At 43.9% G+C, this 18,477-nt stretch overlaps 1 protein-coding gene across 7 annotated transcripts in view; it reads right to left on the minus strand.

The window, feature by feature from the left end:
* Positions 1-18,477, minus strand: part of LOC106591860 (dedicator of cytokinesis protein 1) — a 723,705-nt gene that overhangs the window by 649,115 nt on the left and 56,113 nt on the right. For all 7 annotated transcript variants that reach the window (XM_045687698.1, XM_045687691.1, XM_045687686.1 and 4 more), the window contains exon 11: positions 13,758-13,830. In XM_045687698.1, coding sequence (XP_045543654.1) covers positions 13,758-13,830 — 73 coding nt within the window. The remainder of the gene's footprint in view (positions 1-13,757; positions 13,831-18,477) is intronic.

Here is an 18,477-nt window from a genome sequence, read left to right on the forward strand (position 1 = left end):
CAACGTGACAGAGACGTGTTAGATTACAGTAGAGGAGCAGGATGAGGAACCAACGTGACAGAGACATGTTAGATTACAGTAGAGGAGCAGGATGAGGAACCAACGTGACAGAGACATGTTAGATTACAGTAGAGGAGCAGGATGAGGAACCAACACGACAGAGACATGTTAGATTACAGTAGAGGAGCAGGATGAGGAACCAACGTGACAGAGACGTGTTAGATTACAGTAGAGGAGCAGGATGAGGAACCAACACGACAGAGACGTGTTAGATTACAGTAGAGGAGCAGGATGAGGAACCAACACGACAGAGACATGTTAGATTACAGTAGAGGAGCAGGATGAGGAACCAACGTGACAGAGACGTGTTAGATTACAGTAGAGGAGCAGGATGAGGAACCAACGTGACAGAGACGTGTTAGATTACAGTAGAGGAGCAGGATGAGGAACCAACGTGACAGAGACATGTTAGATTACAGTAGAGGAGCAGGATGAGGAACCAACGTGACAGAGACATGTTAGATTACAGTAGAGGAGCAGGATGAGGAACCAACGTGACAGAGACATGTTAGATTACAGTAGAGGAGCAGGATGAGGAACCAACGTGACAGAGACGTGTTAGATTACAGTAGAGGAGCAGGATGAGGAACCAACACGACAGAGACATGTTAGATTACAGTAGAGGAGCAGGATGAGGAACCAACACGACAGAGACGTGTTAGATTACAGTAGAGGAGCAGGATGAGGAACCAACACGACAGAGACATGTTAGATTACAGTAGAGGAGCAGGATGAGGAACCAACGTTAAGGAAGGAAACACAGAAGAGATGATGGTGTAGGACATGGTGCCAGCCAACTCTAGCGTCCTTCTAGTAACAAAGCATGAGAGTGAAGCAAAGGTGTCTCAGTTTCCTACCATCTTCATGTCTAAAGCATTCAGGAAATGATGGAGCCTACCTACCCAGAGAGGTGACATAGATGAAGTAAAGGACGACTAAAACAGGATTTATTTATGTGAGGGGTCTAGTGCTAGGGCACCGTCTAGGGCACCGTCTAGGGCACAGGCTAGGGCACCGGCTAGGGCACCGGCTAGGGCACAGGCTAGGGCACAGGCTAGGGCACAGGCTAGGGCACAGGCTAGGGCACAGGCTAGGGCACAGAGCCATATTGATTGAGAGTAGCAGTGACAGAGTACAGAGCATGAGAAAACAGCAGATGAGGTTTGGGAAGCTGGGGAGTCACATGATGTGGCAGCTGCTGTGACAGCTGAGAGAGACAGATGTGGGGCGTTGTGTGTCTGTAGCGCAGGGGCATTAAAACAAGGGGAGGAAAAAGAGTAGCTACAACCAGTGTAGCTAGAACCAGTGTAGCTGGTAGCTAGAACCAGTGTAGCTAGAACCAGTGTAGCTGGTAGCTAGAACCAGTGTAGCTAGAACCAGTGTAACTGGTAGCTAGAACCAGTGTAGCTAGAACCAGTGTAGCTAGAACCAGTGTAACTGGTAGCTAGAACCAGTGTAGCTAGAACCAGTGTAGGTACAACCAGTGCAGCTAGAACCAGTGCAGCTACAACCAGTGCAGTTAGAACCAGTGTAACTGGTAGCTAGACCCAGTGTAGCTAGACCCAGTGTAGCTAGAAGCTAGAACCAGTGTAGCTAGATCCAGTATAACTGGTAGCTAGAACCAGTGTAGCTAGAACCAGTGTAGCTAGAACCAGTGTAACTGGTAGCTAGAACCAGTGTAGCTAGAACCAGTGTAGCTAGAACCAGTGTAACTGGTAGCTAGAACCAGTGTAGCTAGAACCAGTGTAGCTAGAAGCTAGAACCAGTGTAGCTAGAACCAGTGTAGCTACAACCAGTGCAGCTAGAACCAGTGTAGCTACAACCAGTGCACTTAGAACCAGTGTAACTGGTAGCTAGAACCAGTATAACTGGTAGCTAGAACCAGTGTAGCTAGAACCAGTGTAGCTAGAAGCTAGAACCAGTGTAGCTAGAACCAGTGTAGCTAGAACCAGTGTAACTGGTAGCTAGAACCAGTGTAGCTAGAACCAGTGTAGCTAGAACCAGTGTAGCTGATAGCTAGAACCAGTGTAGCTAGAACCAGTGTAGCTGATAGCTAGAACCAGTGTAGCTAGAACCAGTGTAGCTGGTAGCTAGAACCAGTGTAGCTAGAACGAGTGTAACTGGTAGCTAGAACCAGTGTAGCTAGAACCAGTGTAGCTGGTAGCTAGAACCAGTGTAGCTAGAACCAGTGTAGCTGGTAGCTAGAACCAGTGTAGCTAGAACCAGTGTAGCTAGAACCACTGTAGCTAGAACCAGTGTAGCTGGTAGCTAGAACCAGTGTAGCTAGAACCAGTGTAGCTGGTAGCTAGAACCAGTGTAGCTAGAACCAGTGTAGCTGGTAGCTAGAACCAGTGTAGCTAGATCCAGTGTAGCTGGTAGCTAGTTTCCCAGCTTGTTGATGAAGTTGTAAGGCATTTAAAAGTTATGGGTCAGATTCATCGACTCGAGGATGAAAGGCGGTTCAGTGGACGATGTCACCATGGTAACATTTTTGAATGTTAGGACAGTATATTTTATCCAAACTTATTTTTCTCCATGAGCGTTTGCGAGTTATCTGATCAGATCAGACAGTCTACGTGAGACAATGGTGAGACCGGCTCATAGTGATGTCTGGAATGGAGTAAATGGAATGGCATCAAACCCAAGGATGCCATGTTGTTCAATACCAGTCCACCTATTCTGTTCCAGACATTACTATGAGCCCGTCCTACGATTTAAAGTGCCACCAGCCACCACTGGAGAGTGTAACGACAACAAGAAAAGGAGTGTAGGAGAACAAGTGATGGGAGAACGAGAGGAGAGGTGTCAGAGAAGAGGTGCAGTACAACAGGGGTTTTCAAAACCTCTCCACCGGGAACTCGTTCCATGGATTTGAACTATTCCTCAGCTAGCACACCTGATTCAACGTGTCAACAAATCACCGAGGCCAAATCAAGTGAGCTAGTTCAGGGCTACGACAAAACGGTGAAACGTCAAGGGGGGGGTCCCAGAGGAGAGCTTTTAAGACCACTGCAATATAACTAACCAACTCACTCAGGGTTTTAACAGGGTTTCAATCACATCCATTTCAACATGTTACCCTGGATACACACAACACCGGTATCAACAGTACAGCCAAAATGGCACCCGATTCACAATATACCTTTTACCAGGGCTCTATATAGGGAATAAGGTGAGGTGTAAACAAGGTGTCTCCTCTAGTTAATACTCAACTTGTCTTCACTTTGAGATGTAAACAAGGTGTCTCCTCTAGTTAATACTCAACTTGTCTTCACTTTGAGATGTAAACAAGGTGTCTCCTCTAGTTAATACTCAACTTGTCTTCACTTTGAGATGTAAACAAGGTGTCTAGTTAATACTCAACTTGTCTTCACTTTGAGGTGTAAACAAGGTGTCTCCTCTAGTTAATACTCAACTTGTCTTCACTTTGAGGTGTAAACAAGGTGTCTCCTCTAGTTAATACTCAACTTGTCTTCACTTTGAGGTGTAAACAAGGTGTCTCCTCTAGTTAATACTCAACTTGTCTTCACTTTGAGATGTAAACAAGGTGTCTAGTTAATACTCAACTTGTCTTCACTTTGAGATGTAAACAAGGTGTCTCCTCTAGTTAATACTCAACTTGTCTTCACTTTGAGATGTAAACAAGGTGTCTCCTCTAGTTAATACTCAACTTGTCTTCACTTTGAGATGTAAACAAGGTGTCTAGTTAATACTCAACTTGTCTTCACTTTGAGGTGTAAAGAAGGTGTCTCCTCTAGTTAATACTCAACTTGTCTTCACTTTGAGGTGTAAACAAGGTGTCTCCTCTAGTTAATACTCAACTTGTCTTCACTTTGAGATGTAAACAAGGTGTCTCCTCTAGTTAATACTCAACTTGTCTTCACTTTGAGATGTAAACAAGGTGTCTAGTTAATACTCAACTTGTCTTCACTTTGAGGTGTAAACAAGGTGTCTAGTTAATACTCAACTTGTCTTCACTTTGAGGTGTAAAGAAGGTGTCTCTTCTAGTTAATACTCAACTTGTCTTCACTTTGAGATGTAAACAAGGTGTCTAGTTAATACTCAACTTGTCTTCACTTTGAGGTGTAAACAAGGTGTCTCTTCTAGTTAATAGTCAACTTGTCTTCACTTTGAGATGTAAACAAGGTGTCTCCTCTAGTTAATACTCAACTTGTCTTCACTTTGAGGTGTAAACAAGGTGTCTCCTCTAGTTAATACTCAACTTGTCTTCACTTTGAGGTGTAAACAAGGTGTCTCCTCTAGTTAATACTCAACTTGTCTTCACTTTGAGATGTAAACAAGGTGTCTCCTCTAGTTAATACTCAACTTGTCTTCACTTTGAGGTGTAAACAAGGTGTCTCCTCTAGTTAATACTCAACTTGTCTTCACTTTGAGGTGTAAACAAGGTGTATCTTCTAGTTAATACTCAAGTCAGTGAGTAAAGCATGTAAACCGAGAGAGAGAGAACATTTCAAAGAGAGATTTTTTTTTTACATGGTTTTTGGGGAAATGCCTGAAGGATGAATAGCATTTTTTATTTATTTATTTTTTATTTATTTCACCTTTATTTAACCAGGTAGGCAAGTTGAGAACAAGTTCTCATTTACAATTGCGACCTGGCCAAGATAAAGCAAAGCAGTTCGACAACATACAAAAACACAGAGTTACACATGGAGTAAAACAACATACAATCAATGATGCAGTAGAATAAAAAAATAAAAAAAAAAAAAAAAAAAATAAGACTATATACAATGTGAGCAAATGATGTGAGATAAGGGAGGTAAAGGCAAAAAAAATGCCATGGTGGCAAAGTAAATAAAGTATAGCAAGAAAAACACTGGAATGGTAGATTTGTAGTTTGAAGAAAGTTCAAAGATAAAATATAAATAATATGGTGCAAAGGAGCAAAATAAATAAAATAAATAAATACAGTAGGGGAAGAGGTAGTAGTTTGGGCTAAATTATAGATGGGCTATGTACAGGTGCAGTGATCTGTGAGCTGCTCTGACAGCTGGTGCTTAAAGCTAGTGAGGGAGATAAGTGTTTCCAGTTTCAGAGATTTTTGTAGTTCGTTCCAGTCATTGGCAGCAGAGAACTGGAAGGAGAGACGACCAAAGGAGGAGTTGGCTTTAGGGGTGACCAGAGAGATATACCTGCTGGAGCGCGTGCTACAGGTAGGTGCTGCTATGGTGACCAGTGAGCGGAGATAAGGGGGGACTTTACCTAGCAGAGTCTTGTAGATGACCTGGAGCCAATGTGTTTGGCGACGATTATGAAGCGAAGGCCAGCCAACGAGAGCGTACAGGTCGCAGTGGTGGGTAGTATATGGGGCTTTGGTGACAAAACGGATGGCACTGTGATAGACTGCATCCAGCTTGTTGAGTAGGGTATTGGAAGCTATTTTGTAAATGACATCGCCGAAGTCGAGGATTGGTAGGATGGTCAGTTTTACGAGGGTATGTTTGGCAGCATGAGTGAAGGATGCTTTGTTGCGAAATAGGAAGCCAATTCGAGATTTCACTTTGGATTGGAGATGATTGATGTGAGTCTGGAAGGAGAGTTTACAGTCTAACCAGACACCTAGGTATTTGTAGTTGTCCACAAATTCTAAGTTAGAACCGTCCAGAGAAGTGATGCTGGACAGGCGGGCAGGTGCAGGCAGCGATCGGTTGAAGAGCATGCATTTAGTTTTATTTGTGTTTAGGAGCAGTTGGAGACCACGGAAGGAGAGTTGAATGGCATTGAAGCTCGTCTGGAGGGTTGTTAACACAGTGTCCAAAGAAGGGCCAGAAGTGTACAGAATGGTGTCGTCTGCGTAGAGGTGGATCAGAGATTCACCAGCAGCAAGAGCGACATCATTTATGTATACAGAGAAAAGAGTTGGCCCAAGAATTGAACCCTGTGGTACCCCATAGAGACTGCCAGAGGTCCAGACAGTAGGCCCTCCGATTTGACACACTGAACTCTGTCAGAGAAGTAGTTGGTGAACCAGGCGACGCAATCGTTTGAGAAACCAAGGCTACTGAGTCTGCCGATGAGGATGTGGTGATTAACAGAGTCAAAAGCTTTGGCCAGGTCAATGAATACGGCAGCACAGTAATGTTTCTTATCGATGGCGGTTACGATGTCGTTTAGGACCTTGAGCGTGGCTGAGGTGCACCCATGACCAGCTCTGAAACCAGATTGCATAGCGGAGAGGGTGCGGTGGGATTCGAAATGGTCGGTAATCTGTTTGTTGACTTGGCTTTCGAAGACCTTAGAAAGGCAGGGTAGGATGGATATAGGTCTGTAGCAATTTGGGTCAAGAGTGTCACCTCCTTTGAAGAGGGGGATGACAGCAGCTGCTTTCCAATCTATGGGAATCTCAGACGACACGAAAGAGAGGTTGAACAGGCTAGTAATAGGGGTTGCAATAATTTCGGCAGATAATTTTAGAAAGAAAGGGTCCAGATTGTCAAGCCCAGCTGATTTGTAGGGGTCCAGATTTTGCAGCTCTTTCAGAACATCAGCTGAATGGATTTGGGAGAAGGAGAAATGGGGAGGCTTGGGCGAGTTGCTGTGGGGGGTGCAGTGCTGTTGAATGCAGTAGGGGTAGTTAGGTGGAAAGCATGGCCAGCCGTAGAAAAATGCTTATTGAAATTCTCAATTATAGTGGGCTTATCGGTGGTGACAGAGTTTCCTATCCTCAGTGCAGTGGGCAGTTGGGAGGAGGTGTTCTTATTCTCCATGGACTTTACAATGTCCCAGAACTTTTTAGAGTTGGAGTTGCACGAAGCGAATTTCTGTTTCAAAAAGCTAGCCTTGGCGTTTCTAACTGCCTGTGTGTATTGGTTTCTAACTTCCCTAAAAAGTTGCATATCGCGGGGGCAGTTCGATGCTAATGCAGAACGCCACAGGATATTTTTGTGTTGGTTAAGGGCAGTCAGGTCTGGGGAGAACCAAGGGCTATATCTGTTCCTGGTTCTAAATTTCTTGAAAGGGGCATGCTTATTTAAGATGGTGAGGAAGGCATTTTTAAAAATAACCAGGCATCCTCTACTGACGGGATGAGGTCAATATCCTTCCAGGATACCAGGGCCAGGTCGATTAGAAAGGCTTGCTCGTTGAAATGTTTCAGGGAGCGTTTGACAGTGATGAGTGGAGGTCGTTTGACCGCTGACCCATTACGGGTGCAGGCAATGAGGCAGTGATCGCTGAGATCTTGGTTGAAAACAGCAGAGGTGTATTTAGAGGGCACGTTGGTTAGGATGATATCTATGAGGGTGCCAGTGTTTGCGGCTTTGGGGTTGTACCTGGTGGGTTCATTAATAATTTGTGTGAGATTGAGGGCATCAAGCTTGGATTGTAGGATGGCTGGGGTGTTAAGCATGTCCCAGTTTAGGTCACCTAGTAGCACGAGCTCTGAGGATAGATGGGGGCAATCAGTTCACATATGGTGTCCAGAGCACAACTAGGGGCCGAGGGGGGTCTATAGCAGGCGGCAACGGTGAGAGACTTGTTTTTGGAGAGGTGGATTTTTAAAATTAGAAGTTCAAATTGTTTGGGTACAGACCTGGATAGCAGGACAGAACTCTGCAGGCTATCTCTGCAGTAGATTGCAACACCGCCCCCTTTGGTCGTTCTATCTTGTCTGAAAACGTTGTAGTTAGGGATGAAGATTTCAGAGTTTTTGGTGGACTTCCTAAGCCAAGATTCAGACACAGCTAGGACATCCGGGTTGGCGGAGTGTGCTAAAGCAGTGAATAAAACAAACTTAGGGAGGAGGCTTCTAATGTTAACATGCATGAAACCAAGGTTATTACGGTTACAGAAGTCATCAAAGAGAGCGCCTGGGGAGTAGGAGTGGAGCCAGGCACTGCAGGGCCTGGATTCACCTCTACATCCCCAGAGGAGCAGAGAAGAATAAGTATGAGGGTACGGCTAAAAGCTATAAGAATTGGTCGTCTGTGACGTCCAGAATAGAGAGAAAAAGGAGCAGGTTTCTGGGGGCGATAAAATAGCTTCAAGGTATAATGTACAGACAAAGGTATGGTGGGATGTGAGTACAGAGGAGGTAAACCTAGGCATTTAGTGATAGTGAGAGAGATATTGTCTCTAGAAACATCATTGAAACCAGAAGATGTCATAGCATGTGTGGGTGGAGGAACTGAGAGGTTGGATAAGGTATAATGAGCAGGGCTAGAGGCTCTACAGTGAAATAAGCCAATAAACACTAACCAGAACAGCAATGGAGAAGGCATATTGACATTAAGGAGAGGCATGCTTAGCCGAGTGATCAAAGGGTCCAGTGAGATTCAGACAGCTAGCCGGGCCATAGGTAGCAAGCTGGTGGAAGATGGGAGGGAGGTCTGTTTTTAGCCAGCTCGTGCGTTTCCGTCTGTGGGTTAGTGGGGTTCCGTGTGGAAGGGGGGACCTGTCCAAGTTGGCAAAGTAGTTAGTTATAGTGGCCCAAGAAAAGTGTCCGATAGACCTATTCAGATCGCAGCCGAAAAGACAGCTAACGATTAGCGGGCCGCAGATGGGCGATCAGGTTACGTCGCGACGGAGGGGCCAGTTGGATAACTCCCTCGGGCAGATAACGTCGGTGGTCCAGTCGTGAAGACCCGATGGGGCTCCGGATCGGCAGTAAAACGGGTCAGGATAGGTGAGTTGTAGCCCAGGAGACACTTCAGCTGGCTAGCTCAGGAATAGCCCAGGAGTGGCTGACGGAACTCTTCAGCTGGTTAGCTGGCTAGCTCCGTAATAATGTGTGTTATTTCCGTGACCGACGTTGCCAATAGTCACTCAGGTAGCAGCTAGTTAGCTGCAAGATCCAGGTGTAAATGTCCAGAGCCTGCGGTAGAAATCGGGGAAAGGAGAGAGAATAGGTCCGGTATGCTCTGGTCTGAGTCGCGCTGTACAAAAACTGGCGATAGCTTTTCGAGCTAATGGATAGCTGAGGACAGCTAACCGTGGCTAGCTGAACTTCAACGTTAGCCAGTGAAAATGGCTAACCTCTTGCTAGCTTCTGTTGTGGAATTCAGATGAGGTAAATAATACTTTCTTTTTTTAAATTGGTGAGGCGGGTTGCAGGAGAGTGCTTTGAGGTTGAGTTTTTAGAATTAAAAAAGAATATATATATATATATATAAAAAGATAAGTGAAGAAAAAAAAAAGAAAAAATCTGTAAATATATAAATACACGGGACACGACAAGAGGAGGGTAGAGGACGTCTGAACTGCTACGCCATCTTGGGGAAAAAAATATTCCATTTAATGGAATATGTACAGTATGTTTATACAGTACAGTATGTTTATACAGTACAGTATGTTTATACAGTACAGCATGTTTATACAGTACAGCATGTTTATACAGTATGTTTATACAGTATAGTATGTTTATACAGTATGTTTATACAGTATAGCATGTTTATACAGTACAGCATGTTTATACGGTACAGTATGTTTATACGGTACAGTATGTTTGTACAGTACAGTATGTTTGTACAGTACAGTATGTTTGTACAGTACAGCATGTTTATACGGTACAGCATGTTTATACAGTACAGTATGTTTATACAGTATAGCATGTTTATACGGTACAGTATGTTTATACGGTACAGTATGTTTGTACAGTACAGTATGTTTATACGGTACAGCATGTTTATACGGTACAGCATGTTTATACAGTACAGCATGTTTATACAGTACAGTATGTTTGTACAGTATGTTTATACAGTACAGCATGTTTATACAGTACAGCATGTTTATACAGTACAGCATGTTTATACAGTATGTTTATACAGTACAGTATGTTTGTATAGTACAGTATGTTTATACGGTACAGCATGTTTATACAGTACAGTGTGTTTATACGGTACAGCATGTTTATACAGTACAGCATGTTTATACAGTACAGCATGTTTGTACAGTACAGTATGTTTGTACAGTATGTTTATACGGTACAGCATGTTTATACAGTACAGTATGTTTATACAGTACAGTATGTTTGTACAGTACAGTATGTTTGTACAGTACAGTATGTTTGTACAGTACAGTATGTTTATACAGTATAGCATGTTTATACAGTACAGCATCTTTATACAGTACAGCATGTTTATACAGTATGTTTTTACAGTACAGTATGTTTGTACAGTACAGTATGTTTGTACAGTATAGCATGTTTATACAGTACAGTATGTTTATACAGTATAGCATGTTTATACAGTACAGTATGTTTATACAGTATAGCATGTTTATACAGTATGTTTGTACAGTACCATATGTTTATACAGTACAGTATGTTTGTACAGTATGTTTATACGGTACAGCATGTTTATACAGTATAGCATGTTTATACAGTACAGCATGTTTATACAGTATGTTTGTACAGTACAGTATGTTTGTACAGTACAGTATGTTTATACAGTACAGTATGTTTATACAGTATAGCATGTTTATACAGTATAGCATGTTTATACAGAATAGTATGTTTAAGGGTAGAAATGAAGTAAATAAGAGCTTGATTGAATTAAAAATCAGCAATAACATTGACTAACATCTAACCATTTCCTCTTCCTTTAGACTTTAACTAAATAATAATAAGATTAGAAAAGGCCATCGTAGCCCTGGTCCAAGTCTTACAGGGAAAGATGTTGCCGCTGGCAACACTAAGGAGGAACTTGACATTATATCTCAAGCTTTGATTTACAAACGTGAGGGCCATTTCCGTCTCCAAAACGAAGCTGTTTGCATGCCAGAGATCTCTAACCAATTATATAGTTACATCAAACAGTCCTTTTTTTAGGAACAGCAACTTCCTGTTTAGTTTGCCTTTAGAACAGGGTCGTAGCTAAAAACTCAAGCTGCTATTAAGGAAACTACCGACACTGGAAATTCATCACTATGGTATTTTGTGTGTGCGTGTGTGCGTGTGTGTGTGAGAAATTGAACCTTGCGTCCAACACACACCTACTTCTCTCCCGTTTCCTCTGTGTAAATGTGAAGTCTAACCCATGATTTATGTTCCTAGATAGAGCTGTTAACTGAAGAGATCTGCCTACCGTGCCAACTAAACTAAACTGCTTGGTTCCTACGACTGAGCTCCAAATCACACTCTATTCCCTACATCCTTCACCACGTTCAAAAGTAGCGCACTATATAGGGAATAGGGTGGTAGTGCCCTATATAGGGAATAGGGTGGTAGTGCACTATATAGGGAATAGGGTGCCATTTGAGGTCAATAGTAGTGCACTATATAAGGAATAGGGTGCCATTTGGTACTCACAGTAAAGCATTTCACTAAAGCATTTCCAATTATGAAATCCTCTCAGGAACACAGGCAGTTAATGAGATCGCCTTAATTTAGTCACAGTGGAATAAAAGTCACAGTGGATGGTCTGAGTCCCAAATGGCACCATATTCCCTATATAGTGCACTACTTTAAACCAGGGCCCATAGGGTAGTAGTGCACTACTTTAGACCAGGGTCTATAGGGTAGTAGTGCACTACTTTAGACCAGGGCCCATAGGGTAGTAGTGCACTACATTAGACCAGGGCCTATAGGGTAGTAGTGCACTACATTAGACCAGGGCCCATAGGGTAGTAGTGCACTACATTAGACCAGGGCCTATTGGGTAGTAGTGCACTACATTAGACCAGGGCCTATAGGGTAGTAGTGCACTACTTTAGACCAGGGCCTATAGGGTAGTAGTGCACTACTTTAGACCAGGGTCTATAGGGTAGTAGTGCACTACTTTAGACCAGGGCCTACAGGGTAGTACATTAGACCAGGGTCTATAGGGTAGTAGTGCACAATATAGGAAACGACATGCCAGCAACAAACTCTTGACACTACACATCCAAATATATCTGACCAATTCCGTAAAGTCAGTGTGGAAGAGGTGAAAAAGAAGATTGTTGTCTATCAACAATGACAAGCCACCAGGGTCAGACAATCTGGGTGGAAAATTACTGAGCATAATAGCAGACAATATTGCCACTCCTATATTGCCACATCTTCAATTTAAGCCTACTAGAGAGCGTGTTCCCTCAGGCCTGGAGGGAAGCTAAAGTCATTCCACTACCTAAGAATAGTAAAGACCCATTTACTGGCTCAAATAGCCGACCAATCATACAACAAAATACACCGTATGAAACAACGGGGACTGTGAAGAAACACACACAAAAAGGTACAGACACACACATACATGGTAATATTGTTGTGTGGTGGTATTATACATTTAGTATTGTAGATGTGTAATAATGTTATATGATGTACTGTGTTTTATCTTTTGTTTTATACGTGCTTTAATGTGTTTGGACCCCAGGAAGAGTAGCTGCTGCCTTGGCAGGAACTAATGGGGATCCATAATAAACCACCAGGAAGAGTAGCTGCTGCCTTGGCAGGAACTAATGGGGATCCATAATAAACCCCAGGAAGAGTAGCTGCTGCCTTGGCAGGAACTAATGGGGATCCATAATAAACCCCAGGAAGAGTAGCTGCTGCCTTGGCAGGAACTAATGGGGATCCATAATAAACCCCAGGAAGAGTAGCTGCTGCCTTGGCAGGAACTAATGGGGATCCATAATAAACCCCAGGAAGAGTAGCTGCTGCCTTGGCAGGAACTAATGGGGATCCATAATAAACCCCAGGAAGAGTAGCTGCTGCCTTGGCAGGAACTAATGGGGATCCACAATAAACCCCAGGAAGAGTAGCTGCTGCCTTGGCAGGAACTAATGGGGATCCATAATAAAAACAAATAGGGAATAGGATGCCGTTTCAGATGCAGGCCCTGTCTACTCTACACACTGCTTCTATGGTAGAGGAGACGGCTTCAGGGACAGAGGTCAGAGTACTACCCTAACGTAGACCTTATGTTCTGGTCCATAGAGGTCAGAGTACTACCCTAACGTAGACCTTATGTTCTGGTCCATAGAGGTCAGAGTACTACCCTAACGTAGACCTTATGTTCTGGTCCATAGAGGTCAGAGTACTACCCTAAAGTAGACCTTATGTTCTGGTCCATAGAGGTCAGTGTACTACCCTAACATAGACCTTATGTTCTGGTCCATAGAGGTCAGAGTACTACCCTAACGTAGACCTTATGTTCTGGTCCATAGAGGTCAGAGTACTACCCTAACGTAGACCTTATGTTCTGGTCCATAGAGGTCAGAGTACTACCCTAACGTAGACCTTATGTTCTGGTCCATGAGGTCAGAGTACTACCCTAACATAGACCTTATGTTCTGGTCCATAGAGGTCAGAGTACTACCCTAACGTAGACCTTATGTTCTGGTCCATAGAGGTCAGAGTACTACCCTAACATAGACCTTATGTTCTGGTCCATAGAGGTCAGAGTACTACCCTAACGTAGACCTTATGTTCTGGTCCATAGAGGTCAGAGTCCCCTCTACTTATGTTTATAATCATACTACCCTAACGTAGACCTTATGTTCTGGTCCATAGAGGTCAGAGTACTACCCAACGTAGACCTTATGTTCTGGTCCATAGAGGTCCCAACATAGACCTATATAATGTTCTGGTCCATATTTTATGTGTTAATGCAACATCTTCCCATGATAAAGTAGGAACTGAGACATCAATACGGGTTTTATGACTTAGTGTGCTGTAATGGATGGGAGTGTGTGTGTGTGTGTGTGTGTGTGTGTGTGTGTGTGTGTGTGTGTGTGTGTGTGTGTTTATATTTCATACTCACGGCTGGAAGGGGATGAAATGCTGCTTGTCCTCATCATCCATCTTGCCTGTTATGATGTCAGTCACATCCATTACTGATAGAGACAGAGACATATAGTATAGAAGGTCAATGGTATAGCAGTCTGTTACTGATAGAGACATGTAGTATAGAAGGTCAATGGTATAGCAGTCTGTTACTGATAGAGACATATAGTATAGAAGGTCAATGGTATAGCAGTCTGTTACTGTTAGAGACAGGACATATAGTATAGAAGGTCAATGGTATAGCAGTATGTTACTGATAGAGACATATAGTATAGAAGGTCAATGGTATAGCAGTCTGTTACTGATAGAGACAGGACATATAGTATAGATGGTCAATGGTATAGCAGTCTGTTACTGATAGAGACATATAGTAGAAGGCATGTTAGCGCTAAACGGACATATAGTATAGAAGGTCAATGGTATAGCAGTATGTTACTGATAGAGACATATAGTATAGAAGGTCAATGGTATAGCAGTCTGTTACTGATAGAGACAGGACATATAGTATAGAAGGTCAATGGTATAGCAGTCTGTTACTGATAGAGACATATAGTATAGAAGATCAATGGTATAGCAGTCTGTTACTGATAGAGACAGGACATATAGTATAGAAGGTCAATGGTATAGCAGTCTGTTACTGATAGAGACATATAGTATAGAAGGTCAATGGTATAGCAGTCTGTTACTGATAGAGACAGGACATATAGTATAGAAGCTCAATGGTATAGCAGTCTGTTACTGATAGAGACAGGACATATAGTATAGAAGATCAATGGTATAGCAGTCTGTTACTGATAGAGACAGGACATATAGTATAGAAGGTCAATGGTATAGCAGTCTGTCACTGATAGAGACATATAGTATAGAAGATCAATGGTATAGCAGTCTGTTACTGATAGAGACAGGACATATAGTATAGAAGGTCAATGGTATAGCAGTATGTTACTGATAGAGACATATAGTATAGAAGGTCAATGGTATAGCAGTCTGTTACTGATAGAGACAGGACATATAGTATAGAAGGTCAATGGTATAGCAGTCTGTTACTGATAGAGACAGGACATAGAGTATAGAAGGTCAATGGTATAGTAGTCTGTTACTGATAGAGACAGGACATATAGTATAGAAGGTCAATGGTATAGCAGTCTGATACTGATAGAGACATATAGTATAGAAGGTCAATGGTATAGCAGTCTGTTACTGATAGAGACAGGACATATAGTATAGAAGGTCAATGGTATAGCAGTCTGTTACTGATAGAGACATATAGTATAGAAGGTCAATGGTATAGCAGTCTGTTACTGATAGAGACATATAGTATAGAAGGTCAATGGTATAGCAGTCTGTTACTGATAGAGACAGGACATATAGTATAGAAGGTCAATGGTATAGCAGTCTGTTACTGATAGAGACATATAGTATAGAAGGTCAATGGTATAGCAGTCTGTTACTGATAGAGACATATAGTGTAGAAGGTCAATGGTATAGCAGTCTGTTACTGATAGAGACATATAGTGTAGAAGGTCAATGGTATAGCAGTCTGTTACTGATAGAGACATATAGTATAGAAGGTCAATGGTACAGCATTCTGTTACTGATAGAGACAGGACATATAGTATAGAAGGTCAATGGTATAGCAGTCTGTTACTGATAGAGACAGGACATATAGTATAGAAGGTCAATGGTATAGCAGTCTGTTACTGATAGAGACAGGACATATAGTATAGAAGGTCAATGGTATAGCAGTCTGTTACTGATAGAGACAGGACATATAGTATAGAAGGTCAATGGTATAGCAGTCTGTTACTGATAGAGACATATAGTATAGAAGGTCAATGGTATAGCAGTCTGTTACTGATAGAGACAGGACATATAGTATAGAAGGTCAATGGTATAGCAGTCTGTTACTGATAGAGACAGATATAGTATAGAAGGTCAATGGTATAGCAGTCTGTTACTGATAGAGACAACATATAGTATAGAAGATCAATGGTATAGCAGTCTGTTACTGATAGAGACATATAGTATAGAAGGTCAATGGTATAGCAGTCTGTTACTGATAGAGACAGGACATATAGTATAGAAGATCAATGGTATAGCAGTCTGTTACTGATAGAGACATATAGTATAGAAGGTCAATGGTATAGCAGTCTGTTACTGATAGAGACATATAGTGTAGAAGGTCAATGGTATAGCAGTCTGTTACTGATAGAGACATATAGTATAGAAGGTCAATGGTAGAGCATTCTGTTACTGATAGAGACAGGACATATAGTATAGAAGGTCAATGGTATAGCAGTCTGTTACTGATAGAGACAGGACATATAGTATAGAAGGTCAATGGTATAGCAGTCTGTTACTGACAGAGACATATAGTATAGAAGATCAATGGTATAGCAGTCTATTACTGATAGAGACAGGACATATAGTATAGAAGGTCAATGGTACAGCATTCTGTTACTGATAGAGACAGGACATATAGTATAGAAGGTCAATGTTAAACAGTACATAAAGTCTATAACCTTCTCTCTCTATCGCCGTAGTACACACAAGATACATTCTACACATTGCATTGGTGCAAAACAATGAGCGTTTTGTGTGATGTCATCTGAATAGGTATGCTGACATATAGCCAGCAGTCTGTCTCCTGTTTAGCCAATGAATGGAAGGAAGATTCAAAAATGACATTAAATCCCTATTAAGTGCCTGTCTGTGGCTTGCTAGTGCTAGTTTATATGATGTGTAGTCTACATACAGCTGGCTGAAATAGCTTCATGTAACTCCCCTCCTGAACAAATAACATTAAATCACTAAACAACCTGCTTGTGTCATGTTTATGTTCGCAATAGCCTACTGTTACAACAGACAAAGAGCTGCGTCTGTTTCAACTTCTGTGTAGAAGGAGCAGCAGAGTCAAGGAGTGACTGACCACGGAGCAGCAGCAGAGTCAAGGAGTGACTGACCACGGAGCAGCAGAGTCAAGGAGTGACTGAGCACAGAGCAGCAGCAGGGTCAAGGAGTGACTGAGCACGGAGCAGCAGCAGAGTCAAGGAGTGACTGACCACGGATCAGCAGCAGAGTCAAGGAGTGACTGACCACGGAGCAGCAGCAGGGTCAAGGAGTGACTGAGCACGGAGCAGCAGCAGCAGAGTCAAGGAGTGACTGACCACGGAGCAGCAGCAGGGTCAAGGAGTGACTGACCACGGAGCAGCAGCAGAGTCAAGGAGTGACTGACCACGGAGCAGCAGCAGGGTCAAGGAGTGACTGACCACGGAGCAGCAGCAGGGTCAAGGAGTGACTGACCACGGAGCAGCAGCAGGGTCAAGGAGTGACTGACCACGGAGCAGCAGCAGGGTCAAGGAGTGACTGACCACGGAGCAGCAGCAGAGTCAAGGAGTGACTGACCACGGAGCAGCAGCAGAGTCAAGGAGTGACTGACCACGGAGCAGCAGCAGGGTCAAGGAGTGACTGAGCACGGAGCAGCAGCAGCAGAGTCAAGGAGTGACTGACCACAGAGCAGCAGCAGGGTCAAGGAGTGACTGACCACGGATCAGCAGCAGAGTCAAGGAGTGACTGACCACAGATCAGCAGCAGAGTCAAGGAGTGACTGACCACAGATCAGCAGCAGAGTCAAGGAGTGACTGAGCACGGAGCAGCAGCAGCAGAGTGAAGGAGTGACTGAGCACGGAGCAGCAGCAGCAGAGTCAAGGAGTGACTGACCACGGAGCAGCAGCAGAGTCAAGGAGTGACTGACCACGGAGCAGCAGCAGGGTCAAGGAGTGACTGACCACGGAGCAGCAGCAGGGTCAAGGAGTGACTGACCACGGAGCAGCAGCAGGGTCAAGGAGTGACTGACCACGGAGCAGCAGCAGGGTCAAGGAGTGACTGACCACGGAGCAGCAGCAGGGTCAAGGAGTGACTGACCACGGAGCAGCAGCAGAGTCAAGGAGTGACTGACCACGGAGCAGCAGCAGAGTCAAGGAGTGACTGACCACGGAGCAGCAGCAGAGTCAAGGAGTGACTGACCACGGAGCAGCAGCAGAGTCAAGGAGTGACTGACCACGGAGCAGCAGCAGGGTCAAGGAGTGACTGACCACGGAGCAGCAGCAGAGTCAAGGAGTGACTGACCACGGAGCAGCAGCAGAGTCAAGGAGTGACTGACCACGGAGCAGCAGCAGAGTCAAGGAGTGACTGACCACGGAGCAGCAGCAGAGTCAAGGAGTGACTGACCACGGAGCAGCAGCAGAGTCAAGGAGTGACTGACCACGGAGCAGCAGCAGAGTCAAGGAGTGACTGACCACGGAGCAGCAGCAGAGTCAAGGAGTGACTGACCACGGAGCAGCAGCAGAGTCAAGGAGTGACTGACCACGGAGCAGCAGCAGAGTCAAGGAGTGACTGACCACGGAGCAGCAGCAGAGTCAGGGAGTGACTGACCACGGAGCAGCAGCAGAGTCAAGGAGTGACTGACCACGGAGCAGCAGCAGAGTCAAGGAGTGACTGACCACGGAGCAGCAGCAGAGTCAAGGAGTGACTGACCACGGAGCAGCAGCAGGGTCAAGGAGTGACTGAGCACGGAGCAGCAGCAGAGTCAAGGAGTGACTGAGCACGGAGCAGCAGGTGAAATGAGTGACTGAGCACGGAGCAGCAGGTGAAAGGAGGCTAAGTGGATAGCATAGTTTTTGCAAAAGGAAGTCGGG

The sequence above is a fragment of the Salmo salar genome, chromosome ssa01, assembly GCF_905237065.1.
Source record: "Salmo salar chromosome ssa01, Ssal_v3.1, whole genome shotgun sequence".
NCBI lineage: Eukaryota > Metazoa > Chordata > Actinopteri > Salmoniformes > Salmonidae > Salmo > Salmo salar.